The sequence below is a fragment of the Vanessa atalanta genome, chromosome 17, assembly GCF_905147765.1.
Source record: "Vanessa atalanta chromosome 17, ilVanAtal1.2, whole genome shotgun sequence".
Taxonomy (NCBI): Eukaryota; Metazoa; Arthropoda; class Insecta; order Lepidoptera; family Nymphalidae; genus Vanessa; species Vanessa atalanta.
This window is the reverse complement of record NC_061887.1, coordinates 8,619,149-8,640,476: the sequence shown is the minus strand read 5'-3', so window position 1 is coordinate 8,640,476 and position 21,328 is coordinate 8,619,149. Positions and strand designations below refer to the sequence as shown.

Sequence of the window (21,328 nt, the reverse complement as noted above, 5' to 3'; positions counted from 1 at the left end):
TTCTAGATTTTTTTTATTGCTAATAAACATAAATTTAAAGCTAATGTGATTCGGTGGTTAAAATAAATTAATTCTAAACCTTTGTTTAGAATTAATCTGCATGCACGTTCACATCCTCAGCATGAATTTTAACCACTGAAGCTATGTTTAAATTTTCTGATTATTTATATTATCCTCTTTAAAATACTCAGATGTTATTTTTTTTGTTTCATTCTTGATTATTTTATGTTACTTTTATTATAAAATGACATGAATTATAAAATATGCATTTCTGAAAAAATGTAGAGCATAAACTGAAAATTAAATTTTATTTTATTAGATATTTATTAAGAAAGATAAGAAAGTAGTTTACCAGTAGCTGTTTTATAATAATAGTTACGTTCATTCCGCTCTTATACACAAGAAAGATAACCCGCGAATACATATTAAATTTTTATTTTATATGTCCGTTGTATATAATTTAAATCAATTCAATTACTTGTTCCTCAGGATCGTGACGGCGATATAAAGCCTACCTTCCTCAATAAACGAATTATGACTTAATAGCGCAAAACGAATTATTCAAATTAGACGTTTGATGTTCCTGAGGTTAGCGCATACAACAATAAAATGTCTAAAGTATTAAATAAGTATAGACTATAAAAAAAAAAACATTGTTAATAGTTTTAACTTATTAAACTAATATAAGGTTAAATTGTTTGTATGCATGTGTTTGAAACAAGGCATCTACTATTACGAGACTAGTTGGCAATTATTACCATGTCAATCGCTTTGTGACAGTCTAAATACCTAATTAATTAAAAAATCGCTGATTAAATAATCAATATAACCTTTACACAACAACTTTACACAACAACTTTACAAAACAAGAGAATGTAAGCTATCCTAGCTTACATTGTCTTGTTTTGTAAAGTCCCAAGACTAATCGTTATTATTTTTACATTATTTGAAGAATATAATGTAAACCATTAACCTGATCTATCTAAAAATATTTTTACTTCGCTTTAACAAGTTACATAATACGAGTATTAAGCTTGCAACGAATATTCGGTTGCTATTCGGTGTTCGGCCTATTCGGCTGCTTTTATTATATTTGGCCGGATACCGCATATCTACATATTATTCGGCCGAATACTGAATAATTAAGTAATATATTTTGTTAAAGGGAGATAAGTAAAGTACTTTTTAATATAAAGGTAGGATTGACACGTGAAATATCTGAACAAATCTTAAATTTATAAAACATATTAGTATTATTAATTATTTTATAAGCCAAAGTTATATATAATATCAGCATATGTTAATAAATTATTATACTTTAAGGAAATAACTTAAATACGTACTTTGATAGTGTCCAAAAAACAGATACCTATTTAATCATATAACACAACAATTTTTAACTCGAAGACTTTTTGTGCACGTACAGTAAAGATTTTTATTATCTCTTTGACTTAATGATTTCAAAATTTAATGAGATAAAAACATCAAATTGCATATACGTAATTCATTAATTAATTAATTATTGTAGAAATCACGTCCGCGACGAAGAGATCTAATATTGTCTTAGTTCTTTGTCCTTCTTGAATGTTGTTGTTTGGTTTGAATCGTTCATTTTAATATACGCTATTAATAAAATGAAATACACTCTTCAATATTTATTTTGATAACAAATAAACGTTGCAGTTTTATAGGGTTGGAAATCCATAGACACTAGGTGTATTTTATATTTCAATCATACTCAAAGATCACAGACACGAATCTAGAACGACAGCCACCTAAATTTATCTTAAATCAGAAGTTAATAGGCTGTATACATGCTATTTCTTATCCTCATTAATAAATTAAGAAAAAATAGATGCTCAGATAAATAATTGAAATATAATATTTTTTGTTTATGTTTGGTATAAGCGCAAAACCAGCTTAAACATGTTTATACGAAATACTTTTTCTTTTTTATTTATTTATAAGATGTCAATAATTATTTAAGCAGACCTTTTTAATAAATATTTTTATTAACGCTTCGATGTCATAGGTCGCAAGCTAACATGGAAATTTCTGGAACAATACTCCTCGTTTCTTATACACAAGCGCAATGTCTGTCAAGGTGGAATTTTTTCACGTGTTTTTGATCACGTTCTTAAAGTTATCTTTCTTTAATCTTCTCAGAAAACCGTTAAGTCAAAGAATCACATTTAATATGTTCTAGCATTTAGTAAATATTCTTACAACAAGGACACATGCTTATTAAATATAAGTGCATTAATAAACTGTCTCCCTTACTTTACTCTATAATAGACAATATTACAATTTTATATATTCAAAATGTAGAATACCAATAGTTATTTGAACGGAGACAAATAAAAAACGATAGTGACAAATATATATGTTCGTATCGCATGAAAGGTAGTCGATATTTGGCTGACTTTAGTGACATTCAAGGTTCCTCATATCTCGTTATACTTTTAACAAACATGTTTTTTTTCTAATACAATAACGTTTTTATTTCTTTGTACATGTCATTGCTTGAGCATTCATACGAAAGAAAAAAAATGTGTATCGATAATATACTGGTCTGATGACTGGTCCATTCTGAAGGTACTGTAACTAAAAATCGTAATATGGTGTAATTTAGTTAAAACTATTTGTAATTTATTTGTACCATTAATTACGTATACAATATATATATTAAACCGAATAATCGATATACCGAAAGGGAACAATTTCGTTCTACAGAGACGCAGGTTTACATTCGAAGTTCAAGTTCAATACGATTATTCAATAGCACAACTATTTATTTTCGTGACTCAATCGTAATTCGTATGCAGGAAAGAAACAATTAGGTTCTCAGATTTAACCAGAACAACTTATGCGGCCGATTTATTTAGTTGCCAGAGCGTAACATAACTTTTTTTTTTTTTTTTTAAATAATTATCCGTACCGTCCTCGCACGGGTTAACTAAATTAAGGTAAACCATAAACTATATTTTTTTAATGAAGAAGAGTGCCAAAATATAACAATATTCTATAACACTGTACCTAAATGTCCCACTGCTGGGCTGAGGCCTAAGCTCGTAATCATCGGTTGAGATATAAGTGTTCTAGTAATAAGTGATTTTAATTTATTTAGTAGCTAATTTATTTAGTTATTTAGTAAAATTAGTTATATAGCTATTTATTTAGTAGCTTCAATTTCTCATGTATTGTTTTAAAGATTCTACAATCAATCTAATACAGGTAGTTCAAATTTAAAAGTCTCAACAGAAATCATCATTATGTTAAATCTTCCCTGAGCCAGTTAAAGCAAAACTACAAACATAACAAAAAATATAGAACACGGAAATAAAACCCAAACACAACATGCATAATTACTCTTAATAATATAGTCACATAAAAACTGAGTTATATATATTTTGAATGTTTCGTATTTAGGGGAATTTGTAATATATTCCTTTTTAATGAAAACAAAAATGTAACCATTACATAATAAAATTATTTCCTTTAAATTTCAGATTATTAGCAGAATAAAATCAATGAAATAAAATAAAACCTCTCTGATACAGTTCCTTCAATAATTTCAATTGAATGACGCTCTTTGAAAACCAAAATGTTATAAAAACATAGTAAAACTAACGATTTTTCACGATATTTTATTATATACAAATTCAAACCCAAATAATTAGGTGAGGTTTAAAAACTAAACAATAAATGAAATAAAAGTAACGTATTTGTAAGTATATCTGTTACAGACTGTATTTGTAACGAGTTTTAAAATATCTTAGTACAGATTGATTGTCTCTTTAATATAAAAATAACAACGTTAAATAGATTCTATTTGTTTTTTTTTTAAATAAATTAATCTTTGCCTTGCTTGCATATTTTATTTCTTAATATACTTTTAGGTTGTTTAAATGACAATTAATGCAAACTACATAAGAATATAGTATTAATAAATTAAAAAAAAAATATCCTTTACTCTTTGTTCCTTTCTTTGTTAAAGCCTTCAGTTTCGCCATAAAGCCCCAATCATTCGATAAATTACAGTGAAAATTGAAAAAATTAATATGATCAAATCATGAAAAGAATGCGATATATTTTCATTAAATTCAAGGGCTTACAATTAAGTAAAGTTTTAGCGAGTATTATTTAAGCCGTCACTATAAATAATTAATATTTACATAAATTTTATTTCTTTTTCGCAGGGCTCTTGCCAGAAGCCTTAAGGACAAAGTGCATACGATGCACGGAAAGTCAGAAAAGGACAGCAGTCAAGATAATCAAGCGACTGAAAAATGAGTATCCTGACGAATGGGCGAAGCTGTCTTCAAGATGGGATCCAACGGGAGACTTCACGCGATACTTCGAAGTGTTCCTGGCTAATGAGCAGTTTAATACCATATCTGGCAATGGTAGGTAATACGCCTCGTTGGCTTATAGAGTTGCAGAGTATAAATCAGAAATAAAAAGCTTTAATAAATTCAAAAATCTATTAATATACGTATTTAATGGATTTTAATGCGGCAAGTAATGTAAGTATAGAAAATAGAAGGATTAGATACTTCTTAGAGCCTTAAATAATATTTGTTAAAATTCATTAATTAATTACTTTTGAACACCCCAAAAGTAAATCGAAGTAGTTGATACCTTGCTTAATACCAAATTTTATCATATTCGGTTCAGTGGATTGGCCGTAAAAGTGCAACACACAGACAGACAGATAAAGCTACTTTCGCATTTACAATATTAGTAACTATTGATGTAAATGATTCTGATTTTATACACTTTTGTATAAATTATGTCGCCTTAAAAATAATAAATTATATAAAAAAGGTTTAGAAGAAGTGAATAATAAAAAATATAAAAGCTTAAAGTTACGACATAATGTTTTATCTGGAACGTATTCTTAAACAAAAACAAAAACGAAACTGGCAATGTAACCTTCAGACATTTAGGAAATTTCCAAATTATCCAAAGGATAAATAAAAACAACAAATCAAACTGTTAAACAATTTCTACGTATATAGAAACCCACTTGGAAGAAATGATTTATATTTTAAGATTTTTTTTTGTTTATATGAATTTATAATATAAAAGTGGTCCCTACAGTTTTAATTTTTATTGTCCTTATATAAAAATTATTCATCCATATGACATACCTTTAGATTATGTATAGCCTATTCCAATGGAAGCAGGAAAAAAAATAAACAAACTTTAGATTTACGTATTTCATGCGATTTGATAATAACTCAGCTATGTTGTGCACTACCAAGAGTTTATGATTAATATATCTTTATTTATAATACAACACCATTGCACATTACTATATATATTTTCGTCATATTCATCACATTACTATATATCATTATAATTTCGTCGACATTCAACATGCAATTTTTTTGCAAATCCATACGAAATATCATAGATAAATCAAGCTCGACCAATGATATCACGTCAATTTACTGTCAAATGTTTATTTGGCCTTTTTCCTCTTATGGTTGAAGTAAAGTATTGGATAGTTTCGCACTACAAAGTAATTAAAACCAACGAACCTGTTTATTCCATAAAGTAATCAAATATGTAAGAAATAATTTATTATTTAAGCGTTGTGGACTTTTTATTAAAATCAACCAAACCTTTTTTTTAAAGTCAAATTTTCTCGATTAATTTGTAAAATCATTATTGAAATAGTATTGTCGTAATATGTTATCGTGTTAATATGTAAATGTAAGTGTAAATATGTTTTTAAATATAAATAATCGATTTAAATTTAATAATTATAATCTAAAACTGTAATGTTATTGAAAAAAATCAGTCAACGTTATGAAATTTGATAAAACAATATCCACAATAAGAGTAGTAATTAAATAGGTAAATATTTATTATTTTCGTTTGCCCTTCTGGGTTTCCGGCCCTGGACACGAATTCGGGTCCAGGGCCGGATCTACCATACGGCTTTTTGGGAGTCAGCCCAGGACCCCGTGGATTCAAGTGGGCCCCAGCTAAGTCAAGTCAAAGTCAAAAATATACGATAATGCGAAAGAATCTATAACTTTATTAAATTAAACAGATCGTAATAATGCGAAAGAAACTATAATTTTATTAAATTAAACAGATCGTATGGTTTGCAGGCCTGTGAGTCCTGCAATTAATCAAACCGATTCAATTAATTTAATTCAAGTCTACGTTCAGATATGTCTTAGGTGGGCCCCTAAGTAGTGTTAGCCCAGGAACCCCTAAACTTACGTTCCGGTCCTGTTCGGGTCAGTGTGTACTTGTGTTTGCGCAGGCACTAAAAGTAAATTATTATCATATTTATTATTCAACTAAAACATTTTTATAAATTAAAAACATTATTTCCATATTAAAACGTGGCTCATCATCTCAAATTATTTTATGAAATGTAGTTTTCGTGATCGCATCTGAAGTATAATTACGACACATAAAAGAGTTATTGTGTGTTTGAATGCCGAACGTGTTTTATCGCAAAAAACAGGATCCACCTAAAAGAGTATGACAATTTATCTTCTTTGTAAATAGATTAATAGTGTAGAATAACTATTGTAAATTTACAACAACGATGGATAAACATTACTTATTATTAAAAGAAGACAATAATTGTTTTCGGTATTTACAAGTTGTATGTACCGGTTAATCTTAAAAACAACACAAAAAACGGCATAGCAAGCAACTGACATTTAAAAGAAGATCTACATTTAACTAGATAACAAGAAACATTTTTCTTTTTTCGTTTGCGGCACGTTTCAGTTATGCGGTTGTTTTTTTTTAAATAAGACGCCAAACGAGTCACATACCTGATGGGCCACTTGATGTATGCGTGGTCCTATACCTTTAATTATTAGTATGAGTTAAGGATGTTATAGCATACTTATGCTCACTTTTGAAATGAATCGCGACTATATAAATTAATACAAGTTTTTTTAGGTATAATTCCAAAAGCAACTGAGTTAAACTCTCCTGCTTGCAAGGTTTACCGCGTCTAAAATTTCATATCTGTCGAAAAATTAAATTACTCGAAACTTCGAAACGTAAGTAAAGTGAAAATCAAGCTAAATCGATGATCTGATCGAACGAAACGGTGATCTTTGCTTTTTTTTATGATATCATAAACAATTTTTATTTTTAGATTCTTATGGATTATTGCATATCCAACTCGATTAATTCAATTAATGCAAAAACAATTTTTTCATTGGTTTTTTTTGTCTTCATCGCCGTTAATATAATGAAAAATTAACGATGTATTTTTTGGTTTTGTCGGTCAATGACATATCGCGAGTTTGAATCGGATCATCTTGACTTCACCGGTTCATTATATTTTAATACTATATTAATCATAGATAATGACATGAATATATTCGTATAATGTATCCAAGACTATTTTTTATTAATGGAAGAGTGAATGTTTTATTGTTCATCAAATTAGAAATATAATTAATAGTAATAATAATATCCGTTATATGCGACTTCGTCCGTCTCGTGACGCCGTTCCGTTGTCGTACGATACTTTGATAATGTTTTATACTTTGTGATAATTGAACTAACATCGTTGTTAATTTTATTATACATAGTTATGATTACTGTGAATTACTTATAAAAGGTAGATATAAAGGCATATAGGAGACCTACAAAAACTCATTTAAGTTTTGTTATAGTTTTCTTAGTTGCTATGAAAGTTTCTGGACCATCAATCTCATCATCTCTCTGACTATGTCGTCATATGAACCTATATCTCTAACAACATACGATCTATTTACACACTATAATATATAATAACGAATGTCCGTCTTGCAACTATAAACTAAAATAATATGAAATTTCCATATCTCTACGATTAGTGTTAAAGTGAAACGGGATAAAAAAACAAATTAATAAATCAAAACTCTAAATAATATTAATATAAATCTTATTTAAATTAATGAATTGTGCGAAGTGCCATAACAACGGTATTAATATTGAGTTTAAAAAAAACTTACACTCAATATTAATACCGTACATTACTACGGTAGATAGTCGAGTGCTTCAAATTGTACTTAAAAAAAAAAGAAAATTAATTCAATTAAACAAAAACTAAAACTTATCATGTAATGAAAGATTAAATTAAAAAAATATACAATATTAATTTTGAAGGAATCAGCAAGTTTACTGGAAAGTCACGATTCCGAGGTTCTAGTTGGCAGAAACTGTGTACTGCGTAACATAATTAGGTGTTGCCCCTATTAAAAATAAACTATGTATCATAATAAACATTCTTATGGATGGTAGGCAATGGAATATAAAATGTATGGGTAACACTTAATCGCTGTTTATTCTGGTTAATATAAATACTCTATATTCATGGATTTTATGGTATGTGAATGGTAAGTGATCCAGTGTAATTTACACAATTAGAGACTTGAGAATGTTGTAAATAAAAAATATAATAAAGTCTACACACATACGGTATACATATAGATATATCAATTTATATATGATTAATGCGTTTTATTAACATTAAATATTATAATAATCTCTATATATACAACATACTGTATCTAACTTTTTTTTAATCTAGTATCGCAATATTATTATTATATTTATTACAATTTAACCATGCATGGGTACGGAAGGCCAGCGCTACGTGCAAAATTTTTTTTTTTGCTGTTTGTCTGTTTACTTCCTTACAATTTGTATTGTTTGTTATTTATTATGGAAAGACTATTGGCAAACTGGCAAACAGAATTAGTGACCACCTGAGAATTAGCGGTCACCAGATAATATTTTAATTTTTATTGTGTTGCAGTATTTTTAATATTTTAAACCGATCCGAGCCGAGGTGGCCCAGTGGTTAGAAGGCGTGCATCTTAACCGATGATTTCGGATTCGAGCCCAGGCAGGCACCACTGAATTTTTATGTACTTAATTTGTGCTTATAATTCATCTCGTGCTAGGCGATGAAGGAAAACATCGTGAGGAAACCTATATTGTCTAATTTCAACGAAATTCTGGCCCATGTGTATTCCACCAACTGGAATTGGAGCAGCGATGTGGAATATGCTCCAAACCTTCTCCTCAAAGGGAGGGGGCCTTAGCCCAGCAGTGAGATATTTACAGACTGCTAATGTAATGTATGTAAAGCCGACCTATTTAACCATAAACAGGTAACGAAGTACCGATGTCACCGCTGCCAACTTTACGACCAGTACCTACGACACCTGCTCCGACGTCTGATACCCCAGCATCTAGTGCCACTCCACCGCGACCTCTTCTTCTTAATAGGTAAGTTTCAAACAACGTCAATCTAACTAATAAAAAAAGAACATGCAATTTATATAAATAAAATATTAATGTAAAGTCGCAGAGAGCGTTTGGTGTAAAATAGCAACTTAACCAAATGGCTGTCTCTGAGACAAGCTCAAGATATTATAGTGAACTAGTGCACACTCTATACCCACCCTCACTCTAATAATCTGATGGTACGGCAATTCGATACAAGCAGTTAAACTTCAGGTGCAGGACTAATGGCTTTACGTGCTCCGAGGCACAGGAGTTTATAAATGTTAAACAATAATATAATAATATTAGTAACTTGATTTATTTTTCACAAACAAGTTTTGTTTACAATTTTATTACAAGCCCTAAATTCCAAACTAGCTTTGCTGTGTTTTAGTCAATGCCTTCCCAGATTTTAGGTACATAATTGTTTCTTATATATTAAACAAAAATATAATGAAATGAAAGTGATGTATTGAAATAAAAATTATTATGCAATTTGAATCGTTCATTAGTGTTTAAAATAATCCAAAAGATTATGTGGTTTTAATGATATTCAAATTCAAATCGATACTTATCTTCAGTTTACATACTGCTCATTGAAGTCCCACTTTAACAGCATGTAAATGTAAATATATCCCATTCTTAAGGACAAGAAAACTCTGTCTGTCTTGCATGGACTTTTTCTGGAATAATCGGTTTAAGAATCACGTGTTCTTGCCACTCGGCTTTTTTTGCTGACCATAGAATTAATTGTTGATCATTTTATTTATTTTATTTTTTTTATTTTAAATACTTTATTGCACAACATTTTAGTTCGTTAAGATAATTGACTGTCATTTTTTTCTGCCAATTAAATATTATTTATCTAAAAACCACATTGTTAAACTTAAAAAAGTTAGGTATAGTAATCAACTATATATTTTAATGATCTTGTTTTTCTTGTATAAGACCAATCTCAAATTTTACGCAAGTTTATACTTATTCAATTTGCGAGTATTATGAATCTCTACATAGTGTAAAACAAAGTCGCTTCTCAACGTCTGTACGCTTAGATCTTTCGAACTGCGCAACTGATTTTAATTCAGTTTTGATCAATAAATAGAGTGATAGAAGAGAAATATTTATACATACACAGATAAAAGAAAAACCGTCATTTTTAACTTCCTAGCCGGAAAAGATATAACTTTTTTTATGTTTGTACTTCAACCTAAAAGTTTTATTTAAAAGCTTATTGTAACCGTGTAGAACCGGGCTGGGTAGCTAGTATAATATATATTAAAATAATGCCTTTGAGTTATCCCATCAAACCTAAAGTTCAACCACTTCGACAAACAAAATTATATCAAATGAATTCTTGATATCGTTCCTGCCCTAATTTACATGTGTATTAAAAAAGTTATACTCGTTAATAAATAATTGATGTAGATAAAAAAAAATATACATTACCTTGGAATAATGATGGCCGATTACATATAAAATTGTGCGTGCAAGCACAAGTGCACTCTAATGAGAGTGAAGGATTAATCCTTGACTCGTTGTAACCGGAAAGAGCCTGCTTAATGAAAATATCAAACGCCTGGATTGAGGCCAGGACCTCGTACAGGCAAAATTAGTGATCTGTCCCATGATATTTTTTTAAACAGCGAGATATATGAAATAATGTTTATAGTGTTTTCCCAACATGTCACCAAAGGCATGTTTGAACGTTTAATGTATCTGTTTCTTTTTTTTTTACTCTTTTTATGCAATTTTTTGCCTCAATGGTGAATGCCAAATATATGATATTATTATAAAATATACCTAAGTATATTATTATTGAAATACGTCTGTTCCTGAATGTTTTTCTAAATAAATGTGTTTTAAATATATAAAATGTTTGTAATCCATAATTATGTGATTGTAGTCTAAGCATATTTAATGTAATTTAATTTTAAAAAGACTAAGAAATTCATATAATTAAACAAAATAAAATATTTAAAAAAATATGACACTTTTGAAAATACAACTTTTTGTCAAATAATAGTAATAATATTGTAAATTGATATTCTGCGAATAGGAATAACTGGCTGACCTCCGTCATATTACATTTTGCCGATAAGTTGTCCTTCTTAAAAATAAAACTTTTACTACAATACGACCTCAATATATCTATTGACGATAAAATTTAATTACGTAAAGAAGCGAATTTTAAATACACTTTTAAATATTGATGATCGATGTTACCAAATTTTTAAGAAATTATAAATTATTTGATGTATTTGGTAACAATTGATATTTTAACCGTCAATCGTCCCATATCGTCCATTTTTAATAGCTCATGCTGTTATTGAAAGATAGTTTGATTTTTTTAAAGATAATACGATTTTAAAATAAATTATTGAATTCTGTATAATACACACACTTCTAAATACATATCTACATACAGATATAACCACGACATCTGTAATTGTTACATAGTCATGGGTTCAGATTACTCGAAAATATATTATTCTCAGATTCTCGAAAACTAAGTTTGTTGCATAACAATTATTCAGATTGTATAGTTTAAAATCGCGTGCGTTTAATAATAAACAGCGTGAACGTTCTGTTACCTTAAAACACAATTCAGTTTAACTGGTTTTATTCAATAAGTTATTATCTGTTATGTGTCGATTACAACATCTTAGTTTTGTTGATAACACAAACACAATCGTATATTTTGTTTATTTAACTTTTCTACTTTTATTTAATTTATATGCGTTTGAGTGAAATTTCATTTTGCAAGCACTTTTAAGTTCTGGTGACAATACAGTTCAATACAGGCAAAAAAACTTTAATAAATAAAGCATATTACTCAATTCAAGATTATATAAAAGATATATAAAAGAAAAAAGCGTGGACTATGTTATTAAAATGGTGGAAAAGAGTAACTACTGAGTTTCTTGCCTGTTCTTCTCGGTACAATCTACTTTCCGAACCCGTGGTAGCTATACATTAAATTCAACACGTAACATGACGATGCTTTCTTGAGCCTACTTAAATAAAGAGTATTTCGATTTTGATCATATTCTGTTTGTTCGTGTTTTATGTAAACGCTTTTTTGTACTTATATATATATATTTAATATTTCGTATCTCCGCAGACTTTCGCTTCCGTGTATTATTTTGAGATTCGCTTTCATATTTCATTAATACTTTCAATTCTAAATGAATCAACGCAATGTTTGAATGTTTAATGTATCTATTTCATTTTAAGTATCCTACGCCAAGTAATAATGTAATGTTTATTGATTATTTCATTAAAAGCAACAACAAGTTTGAGCAAATACTTACCCACTTCATTGGGCGTAAATTAAAATAACTATTATTTAATGATCTGTTATAGCTAAGTGTCCAGTTTTATTTGAATAATCTAGTACCTAACAATAACTAATATATCACGCATGTTTTGCGTACATGATTGTGTCAAATTCGCACGATATATCTACGAGTATGTCCGGTTATTATATTCAAGAATTAATTCACTTACGTATAGTATAGCATTATTTTTTAAGTATGTATATGGCGTATACGAATGCCTTTAATGGCTCGTTACTTGTTAATCAAAAGCATTGATTATTGTATTTCAGATTGATAGCTAACTAATCGATATGTCGCTATCAAATCAAAATATACTTTATTCAAGTAGGCTAAAGGTTAAGCTACCACCGCTCCCGAATCTAGATTCTACCGAGAAGAACCGGCAAGAAATTCAGTAGTTACTCTTTTTCAACATCTATCCTGCAGGAAGCATTAATTAAAACAAAAAAATGTCCGAATCCTTTCGTTGCTTTTTTTCTTTCCAAATCTATTTTTACAATTGTTTTAATCTAGACCATACATTTTTAAGAAAATCTGAACAAAATAATATAAAAAAATACAGTTCTTGACACAATCACTCTTACTAACATATTGAGAAACAAGAGACACCTGATACAGTTATGAAAAGAGAAAAGGCAACGTAAATTATAAAAAAGTTCTAAATGTATTTATGTTAAGTACAGATTTTTGTGAAAATTATTAACGCCAAAATCCAGAATATCCATCTATTTTAATATTTCAAAGCTGCCTCGAGGTAGAATCGATTTGTATTATTACACAATCACAACTTTGACTTGCTAAATATCTCCTTGATATTTAAAAAAATGGTTGAAATATTTGATTCATTTTTATTAAATTGAAACCAAAAAATGTAGTAAAAAATTATGTTTTTTTTTTTTTAAACTGTAAAGCATACATGCTTGCTACACGAAATAGTTACGAAACCTGTGTAATCGGGTAACAGAAGCAAAAAGGCAGTACGCGTAAATGGTTGTTCATTTAAGAATATGTATATATTCTACAGGACAAAAATCGATTAAGCAATATCTTTACTTGTTAAATTCCAGGCAGGATGTATTATATACATATACAATTGTATTTAACTAACATGACTTTGTATTTTTAAATGTTGAAAAAGAGTAACTAGTGAGTTTCTTGCCGATTCTTCTCGGTAGAATCTGCATTTCGAACCGGTGGTAGCTTCACTCATAGTTTGTTAAATGACGATTCAAAAGTGCTTGTCAAAGTATATTTTAATTTTGAGTATGATTTTCATTGGATTTTGATACGATATAAAATATAGGTATTATTCTTAAAGGAGTTATTCTATTCTATGATTCTGACGTCCATATCTAATATGAATAACGAATATACATGACAGCCCTAAGACGTAGTGCATAAACAATGCATTATAGCAACGCATTCCCACGTCGATTGCGTGCGAACAACGCGACGGTGGAGAAAGATTGATTACTCAATAAAGAAATGATTATTACAATGTTTATATATTATCACATACATGTTCCAATTTAAAAAAAAAAAAACATACTTATCTTACAGAAAATTGTTTAGAACTGAAAATTTACTTCTATTTTCTTCTATGTAATTTCTGTAAAATGCGCTATTTTTCTATTTTTTCCTGTTTACGTAACGATTGCTATCTATTTACTTTTGTTTAATATTTTATCTTAAATACATAATAGTAGTAATGCTAGCGACGAACGATATGATAGCCTCAAGATGAAAGGAACTCTAACTAACGTCATCTATCTTTCGTGAATTCACAGTTATTAGTTTTTGTTTGTTTAAAATAAGCAGGCATACTAACAAATAGGTGTTCGGTAGTAAGTAGTCACTAAACACAGATACTAACGTAATTAGCGAAAAAGTATTATATATTAGCAAATAATATTAACTACACCCACGCCAAAAACCTTGGGAACTAAATGTTATGTTCCCTTAGTTACACTGGCTGACTCTGACCACTGTGTATAGAGACAGTTGACACTAGTGTGCACTTAGATATAAATTAGCTCACTAAATTAAAAGCCAAAATTCATAATATTAATTAAATCAGTCCGATTAAGGTAAAAGTGTAAACATTACGACGAAGGTATAATTCTAGCATCCCGATTTTATATGACATAACGAACTTATAACTTTTATAGCGGGATAATATTTTATTTATTCTTTTGTATTTATTTTATTATATAATATTGTTATATTTAACATAAAAATTATGTAAAGTAGGCTAATTATTTTTTAATAAATATAAGGTTATGTGTGCATCGCTGATGTAAGGTTGATAATATATCTTACATTGCCATTATCTACGGTGGTGACCTCTGACCTGATCAGGTGGTCCATTTTTTTGAACCACCCAGAGTGTAAGAAAGCTTGTATGTGTCAGCATATTCGTTCCAATATAATAAGTTTTTATATTTACTAAGTATACATACCAATAAAACGGATATAATATTTTATATTAATGCTATTTTTTTTTTCAATTTCAGGTTTGGAGGCGAAGATGAGGTAATGGTCGGCAGTCCCTCGTCGGCGGTCACGACTCCCCGACCGACCCCAATTCTCACAACTAGACCAAGCACTATGAGGCCAACTGTGCCGCCGAGGTAACTAACTGTATAAGTAATAATCGGTAAACATACCAGTACTTTAGAATGATTTATGATATCGAAGACTTAAAATTATTTTTAATATTGATTTATTAATTATCCAAGCGAGTATTGGTATGAGCTACGCAAGGCTTGAGTCCGTTGGCAAATGACAAAAAAAAAATTACGGTACTGGTTTAATCGGAAATAAATTCTGGTTTTTTATTTATTAATGGATCAACATTTAAAATTAATAATAATAAGAAACACCATGAGTAATTATGAGAGCTATGTGTGTAAATAAGAAGTACGTAACTAATAATAATTATGTTAAATAAGTATGTAGTATTTACTTATAAAAAGTATATTCTTGTTAATTCTGTAATAACAATACTACTTCTAAGATATATTTATAAGATAATTTTTTAATATTCTATAAGAAATATTTTCTAATCGTTTTCCCATAGATTTAATTTGTATAATATTTCCTGTTATTAGTGTATAATTATTAATGATCTACGTGTTATGTTATATAATTTTCCGAATTCATTATAATATCACGAGAGACCAATAATAATTGAGATGCAGGTGCGTATGTAATCCGATAGTCATACCAGTTGAAGTCAGGTTTAAAGGTTATTATGCATAAAATTACGATTATAGTTTCCATTAAAATTAAGACGCACTTTACAATCATATTGGATTATTGTGTGTTAACATTGTACTACATTGAAATGAAAAAATATTACACAATATCAGATCGCTGATTTGCTATTTTGCACAATCATTTAATAGACCTCTCGTAGTTTAGTCAGCCATCTCTTCAAAAACAAAGAAGGCTTTGGCTTGTATTATTATCACTATTAAGTTAATCGTTTTATTTCTCTGAGATTATCTGAATAAGGATTAATAATGAATTAGACCTCTTAAAATTTTTTAAGACTTACAATTTTCTAGTTCAATGATTTGATGTATTTCCTATTGTTTATACAGCGTGTGCCGCGTAAGCGTACGGAACTGTATTCGTTTACGTTTTTTTTTAACCTTCATAGACGGTCATAAACTTCGTCTAAAAATACACCTAATACAAATAATACAAACTATTTACACATATATTCAAACCATCCTCGTTTCAAAACCCACCAAAACCGTTTCAAAATCCATCGACTGGTTCATTAGAAGAAAGCGGAGATACGTATAGGAACAGAAAGCGACATTGTTTTATACAATTTATAGAAATAATATCAAAATTGTCACGCGACTTGAAATGAAGCTAAGCGAACACATAGACACTTTGCAGCAATATTTTATACTGTTTAAAGATAATAAAAAAAGACAAACAAAAATTAACATAAAAAACATTACATTGCATTCAATGATACTAAATAATTTAATAAGTATAGATAGGTACTCCACATGAAAATAGTGAAATTGTAGCAGCAGCTCTTAGACAATATAAATAGTTTGAGATTTCTTTTCTAGTATTTTCTTAACTCAAGATAATCCAACGGAACATGATATTCTACTTTCTGGCACTCTACTCAAATAATGTGTTAATAAAGAAGTGTACCCATCTATTTTATATTTTTATAATGCTTTTATCTAAGTTTATTTATATATTTAAATATAGTGTCGCACTAAAAAAAAACAAATAAGCCAACTTTATCATCTTAGAGGGCGTGATACAAACCCTTAAAACTCGCCAAACGTAATACATCACTAGTGTGCGTGTACTTAGTCGCTAACGGCGTCGAAACTAAGCTGTCAGGCATATAAATAATCAAATATATTAAATTTTAATAAAGACCAAGAAATAATACGTCTACTAGAGATAAATTGATATATGGAAATATAGTGGAATAAAAAATTATTATTGTTTTAAAATGAATAAAAATATTTTGATATACACTAAATGTTTATAATTTATATTTTATTTACTTGATCTCTTCTTTTTTCAGACCAACACCAATAGCATGGGCGAACGTCGGTACAGGCACAATGCCAACACGCTTTACGATGCGTCCTACAAAAGATAATCTACCATTGCCATATTCAACCGCCATGACACTTATCGACCAGATCGGCATCAAGATCATAAGAACAACAGAACTCGTAACTGACATACTGAGAAATACTGTTCGGGCTGTCGTCGGACGATAACACTCATACATTATAAAGTGATTTTATTTGTAAAAAAAGTGCTAAAGCATTGTAGTCATTCGGCCTAAAAAGATACCTATTTTTTATAAAAAAAAAACAATGTTTTGTTATTTACTTTCGTAGACAACTCTATCTTTAAAATGAGAATTTGATACATGAAAAAATATAATTATAATTTAGTTAAGTACACTTTTTAAAATACGAGATTATTAAAATTTAGCATCCAAACACTATAAAAAAATTAATTGCAGATCATTATTAAGTGTAATCAAATATACACTGAATCAAACAAATAAAACAAAATACAAAGAACTCTTATTACGACAAACGGAATAAAAAAAACTTAAAATAATACAAAATTTTAATCCAGATGTAAAATTTTATACGAAACAAAACATTTTGTAACACATAGAATAAGATTATGTAGCGTAACTATAAGTAAATTTTGTTAAATTAAGTTTTAAATTATTTGTTAAATTAAGAATTTATCGTACAACACTAGGTTTTAGATGAATAAATAAAAATATGTCATAAAATAAGAATATTAATTTTAAGTCGAGCAGTGATCCAATAAATTTTTTATAATTGTGTATTTAAACATTTTTTATTTATAACTATTCATCTTAGATCCATCATCAACGATCCACATAATTAGGTACATATAAACTAGTATTATAATAAAATAATGTATTCTGAAATTTTATAATATTTTGCCTTACAAAATCTTGTATCTTATATTTATTTCCTATTTAGAGAAAGCAACTACAACTACAACTACAGGAAATAAAAAAAATGTTTTGCACAAGTGTGTAACCAGACACAGAAGTTATTTTTGACAGAAAAGCGCACATTTTACTCGGGATTTGAACCCAAGCTTCGGGATGAATATAAGTACAGAATGTCTTACAACGTTCATGAACAGTGTTTTATAATAAATTAATATTATAATAAATTATGGAATCAATTTGGATGATATCAAAAACTCTAAATCTAAATCGTCCTCCATTTTATGCAAAAAATTACCGACATGGCATGACCGACGTCGTGGCGCGGCACGGCGCCGCACCGTAGACATGTGTCCACGCCCTTAGTGATAGACAAATACCATCGCGGATTTTTTTGTAGACTTGTTTAAAAGTTACAATACTGTAGTACGTTATTTTGATCTATTTCGTAGGGTTCAGCCAGCGTTTGCAATGTAAGCGCAAAAAAATGTGTTTATTTACGACATCACTTTAGAAACCTCTAAAATTATCAGTTTTTTCTACTATATTGTGCATGTGCATACCTTACTCTTGAATCAATCTATCTATTAAAAAAACCGCAATAAAATCCGTTATGTAATTTTAAAGATCTAAGCATAGACAGGGACGGACAGACAGCGGTGAGGGATTTTATTTTATACTATGTAATGATATAAAATAATCTAGAAATAATTTATATTATATCCTTATTAATTACCAATAATATGGTCCTCGTTTACCTATCTGACGATCGTGCAAACTCATTTCTAGAGAAATTTGCCACCTTCGTTAGAGTCAAGGACATAGTAAGTATAAAGAAATTCTTTATTTTTATTTCATTTTTTATCTTCTATACTATTTACATAATATGTATGAACATGAAGATAAACAAGAACGTATCACAATAACGTCGGACTTGAACCTAAACTATTGAATCAAAAGTGATTCTTATTAAAAATGGGTATTTAGAGAAAATTATGATAGATATTTATAACTTTATTTACTGTTTTTCTCTATCTACAGTCAGTATCTGCGTTATAATATAGCACTCCCGCACTCTTCTAGAATATATTACACAAATTAACAGATCTTTTTATTATAGAGGTGTTAATTCTTACGGACTTCAACGCCCACACACGTAGCCGATCTCGGAAATAAATTCAGTTCCTTGGATTTACTACGTTTCTAAAATCAGCAATGTAAAGACATATATATATATATAAATATACATATATATATATATATATATATATATCCTGCGTAATACCATATCTGGTATAATATATATATATATATAATACCAGATATGGTATTACGCAGGACCCTCTTGATTATTTTTTTTTGTTTTTAGGCTTACCAACGCCGTATAACCTTAGTATCTATGCCAGTTTAAAATAATATGATAAGCTAATTATTGGTAAACATAGCTTGCAGTGAGGATTTAAATAAATTAACTTAAAGTTAATAGGTACATGAGTGAAAGTAACTAACAACAAAAAAAGTATATCTATACTCTATACTAACCATAATAGGAAAAAAGTCCATTGGTAGAGAGCTTAATTAGTAATTATGATATGAACTTATGATGTGTAAATATTTTATTAATTAATTACATGGAAACCACTGTTTCAATCTTTTTAAACTATATTTTCCGTCCATTCCGTTCATAAGCCTATATATTTTGTTCATTTATTTGAGTATAATCAATGTAATCAAAGAATATAATAAACTATAAAATGATATATATATATATATATATATATATATATAGCATTATACTGTAAATTTTATCAATTGAGTAATATTATTAATAATTAGCTTACGACATACCCATATTCGTATGTTCGTAGGTACATTCTATAACATTTTTTAATCGAGTTATCAAGGGGTCATAGAGACAAGAGTAATCAAGAAATTTCAATATCAAATATTTGCTTTTATTATTACATTGTTTTCAAGACATTTCGTAATTTTTTAAGTCAAAATTAGTTCGCTTTCTATTAAAGGAGAAAGTGAAAGTAAATAATATCACTTAAGTAAAAAATCTGGTTAAGTAATTCACTTTCATTTATCGCGACACAAGCGACTGTTATAGTTAACGTATCGATCGAGTTTCAGAAAATTTTAAATAGTAAAGTTACAGCCAGTAAGTATCCCACTGCTGGGCAAAAGCGCGTGAGGAGAAGATTTCCACGATTACCTTCGCAGCTTGGCACGAGATGAATTATAAACACGAACAAACACAAAACAGGACTTATTCGGATTTTAACCTATAATCTCCGGTTAAAATTCACCCTTTCTTATTACTGGACCACCTCGGACCACTCACCTTTCAACGTGACGCTTTATTTATTCATTTCCATATTTAATTATTTTTCCAGGAATTAACAAATGAAATCGAATGAAAAAAATATCGAGTATATAAAACGCTTTCAATAAAAAATATGTGGGTATAACAGGTGCTATTATAACGCTTGTAAAAATAATTGGTTTTTCAATTTTATTGTGATATAAATAAAGTTAAAATTAAATTGTTCCATAAGGGGCCTTACTTAATTATCAAATTTGATATGAATTGAACTCCGGTTGTGCGTTCAAGTACCTATGTCGTATACTTGAGGAAATACGAATTGATAGGTGCGATCGAGATTGCGTCAAAACCGAAGTAGGTAGTTATAAAAACCACTATCATAGACGTGTAGTGTAGTAGTGTTTATTATATAACATTTATTTTTATCATGGTATATTTTTTTATTACATATTATACTGTTACATTAAAATTATGTAGATTAATTTTTCACAGTGACAGTTTTGACTTTTTAATATTTTATTCATATATATTATTATTATTTGTATATATTTATTTCATTGAACTATATTATTGTAATCATTACAGGTAATAGATACTTATATTAATATCTTGACTTATTAAAACGTCCATGCAAAAATCATCTATAAAATCGATGACTAAAAGGGGAATTTTTGTTTCAACTTTACAAGGAAAAGTTATAAAATACTATAGTATTGGATATATGAAGATTTCTGTGAACTGTTAACTGTTTTATATACAGTTTGCATGTTAAAAAATTATTACAAATATTATAGTATGATTAATATTGTCTTTAAGTATTTTTTTTTTTTTTTTATATAAATGTTTTAATTAAAAATACAATGTAACAAGGAATTTGAAGTATTAAAAGAGAATAAA

At 28.6% G+C, this 21,328-nt stretch overlaps 1 protein-coding gene across 1 annotated transcript in view; it reads left to right on the top strand.

Annotated features, from left to right (window-relative positions):
- LOC125070269 overlaps positions 1-17,496 on the top strand; it is a 32,827-nt gene extending 15,331 nt beyond the window's left edge. The window contains exons 2-5 of the mRNA XM_047680062.1: positions 4,200-4,406; positions 9,153-9,270; positions 15,119-15,235; positions 17,176-17,496. Of these exons, the coding sequence (XP_047536018.1) occupies positions 4,200-4,406; positions 9,153-9,270; positions 15,119-15,235; positions 17,176-17,377 (644 nt within the window). The 3' untranslated portion in view covers positions 17,378-17,496. The remainder of the gene's footprint in view (positions 1-4,199; positions 4,407-9,152; positions 9,271-15,118; positions 15,236-17,175) is intronic.
- Positions 17,497-21,328: the final 3,832 nt, after the last annotated feature.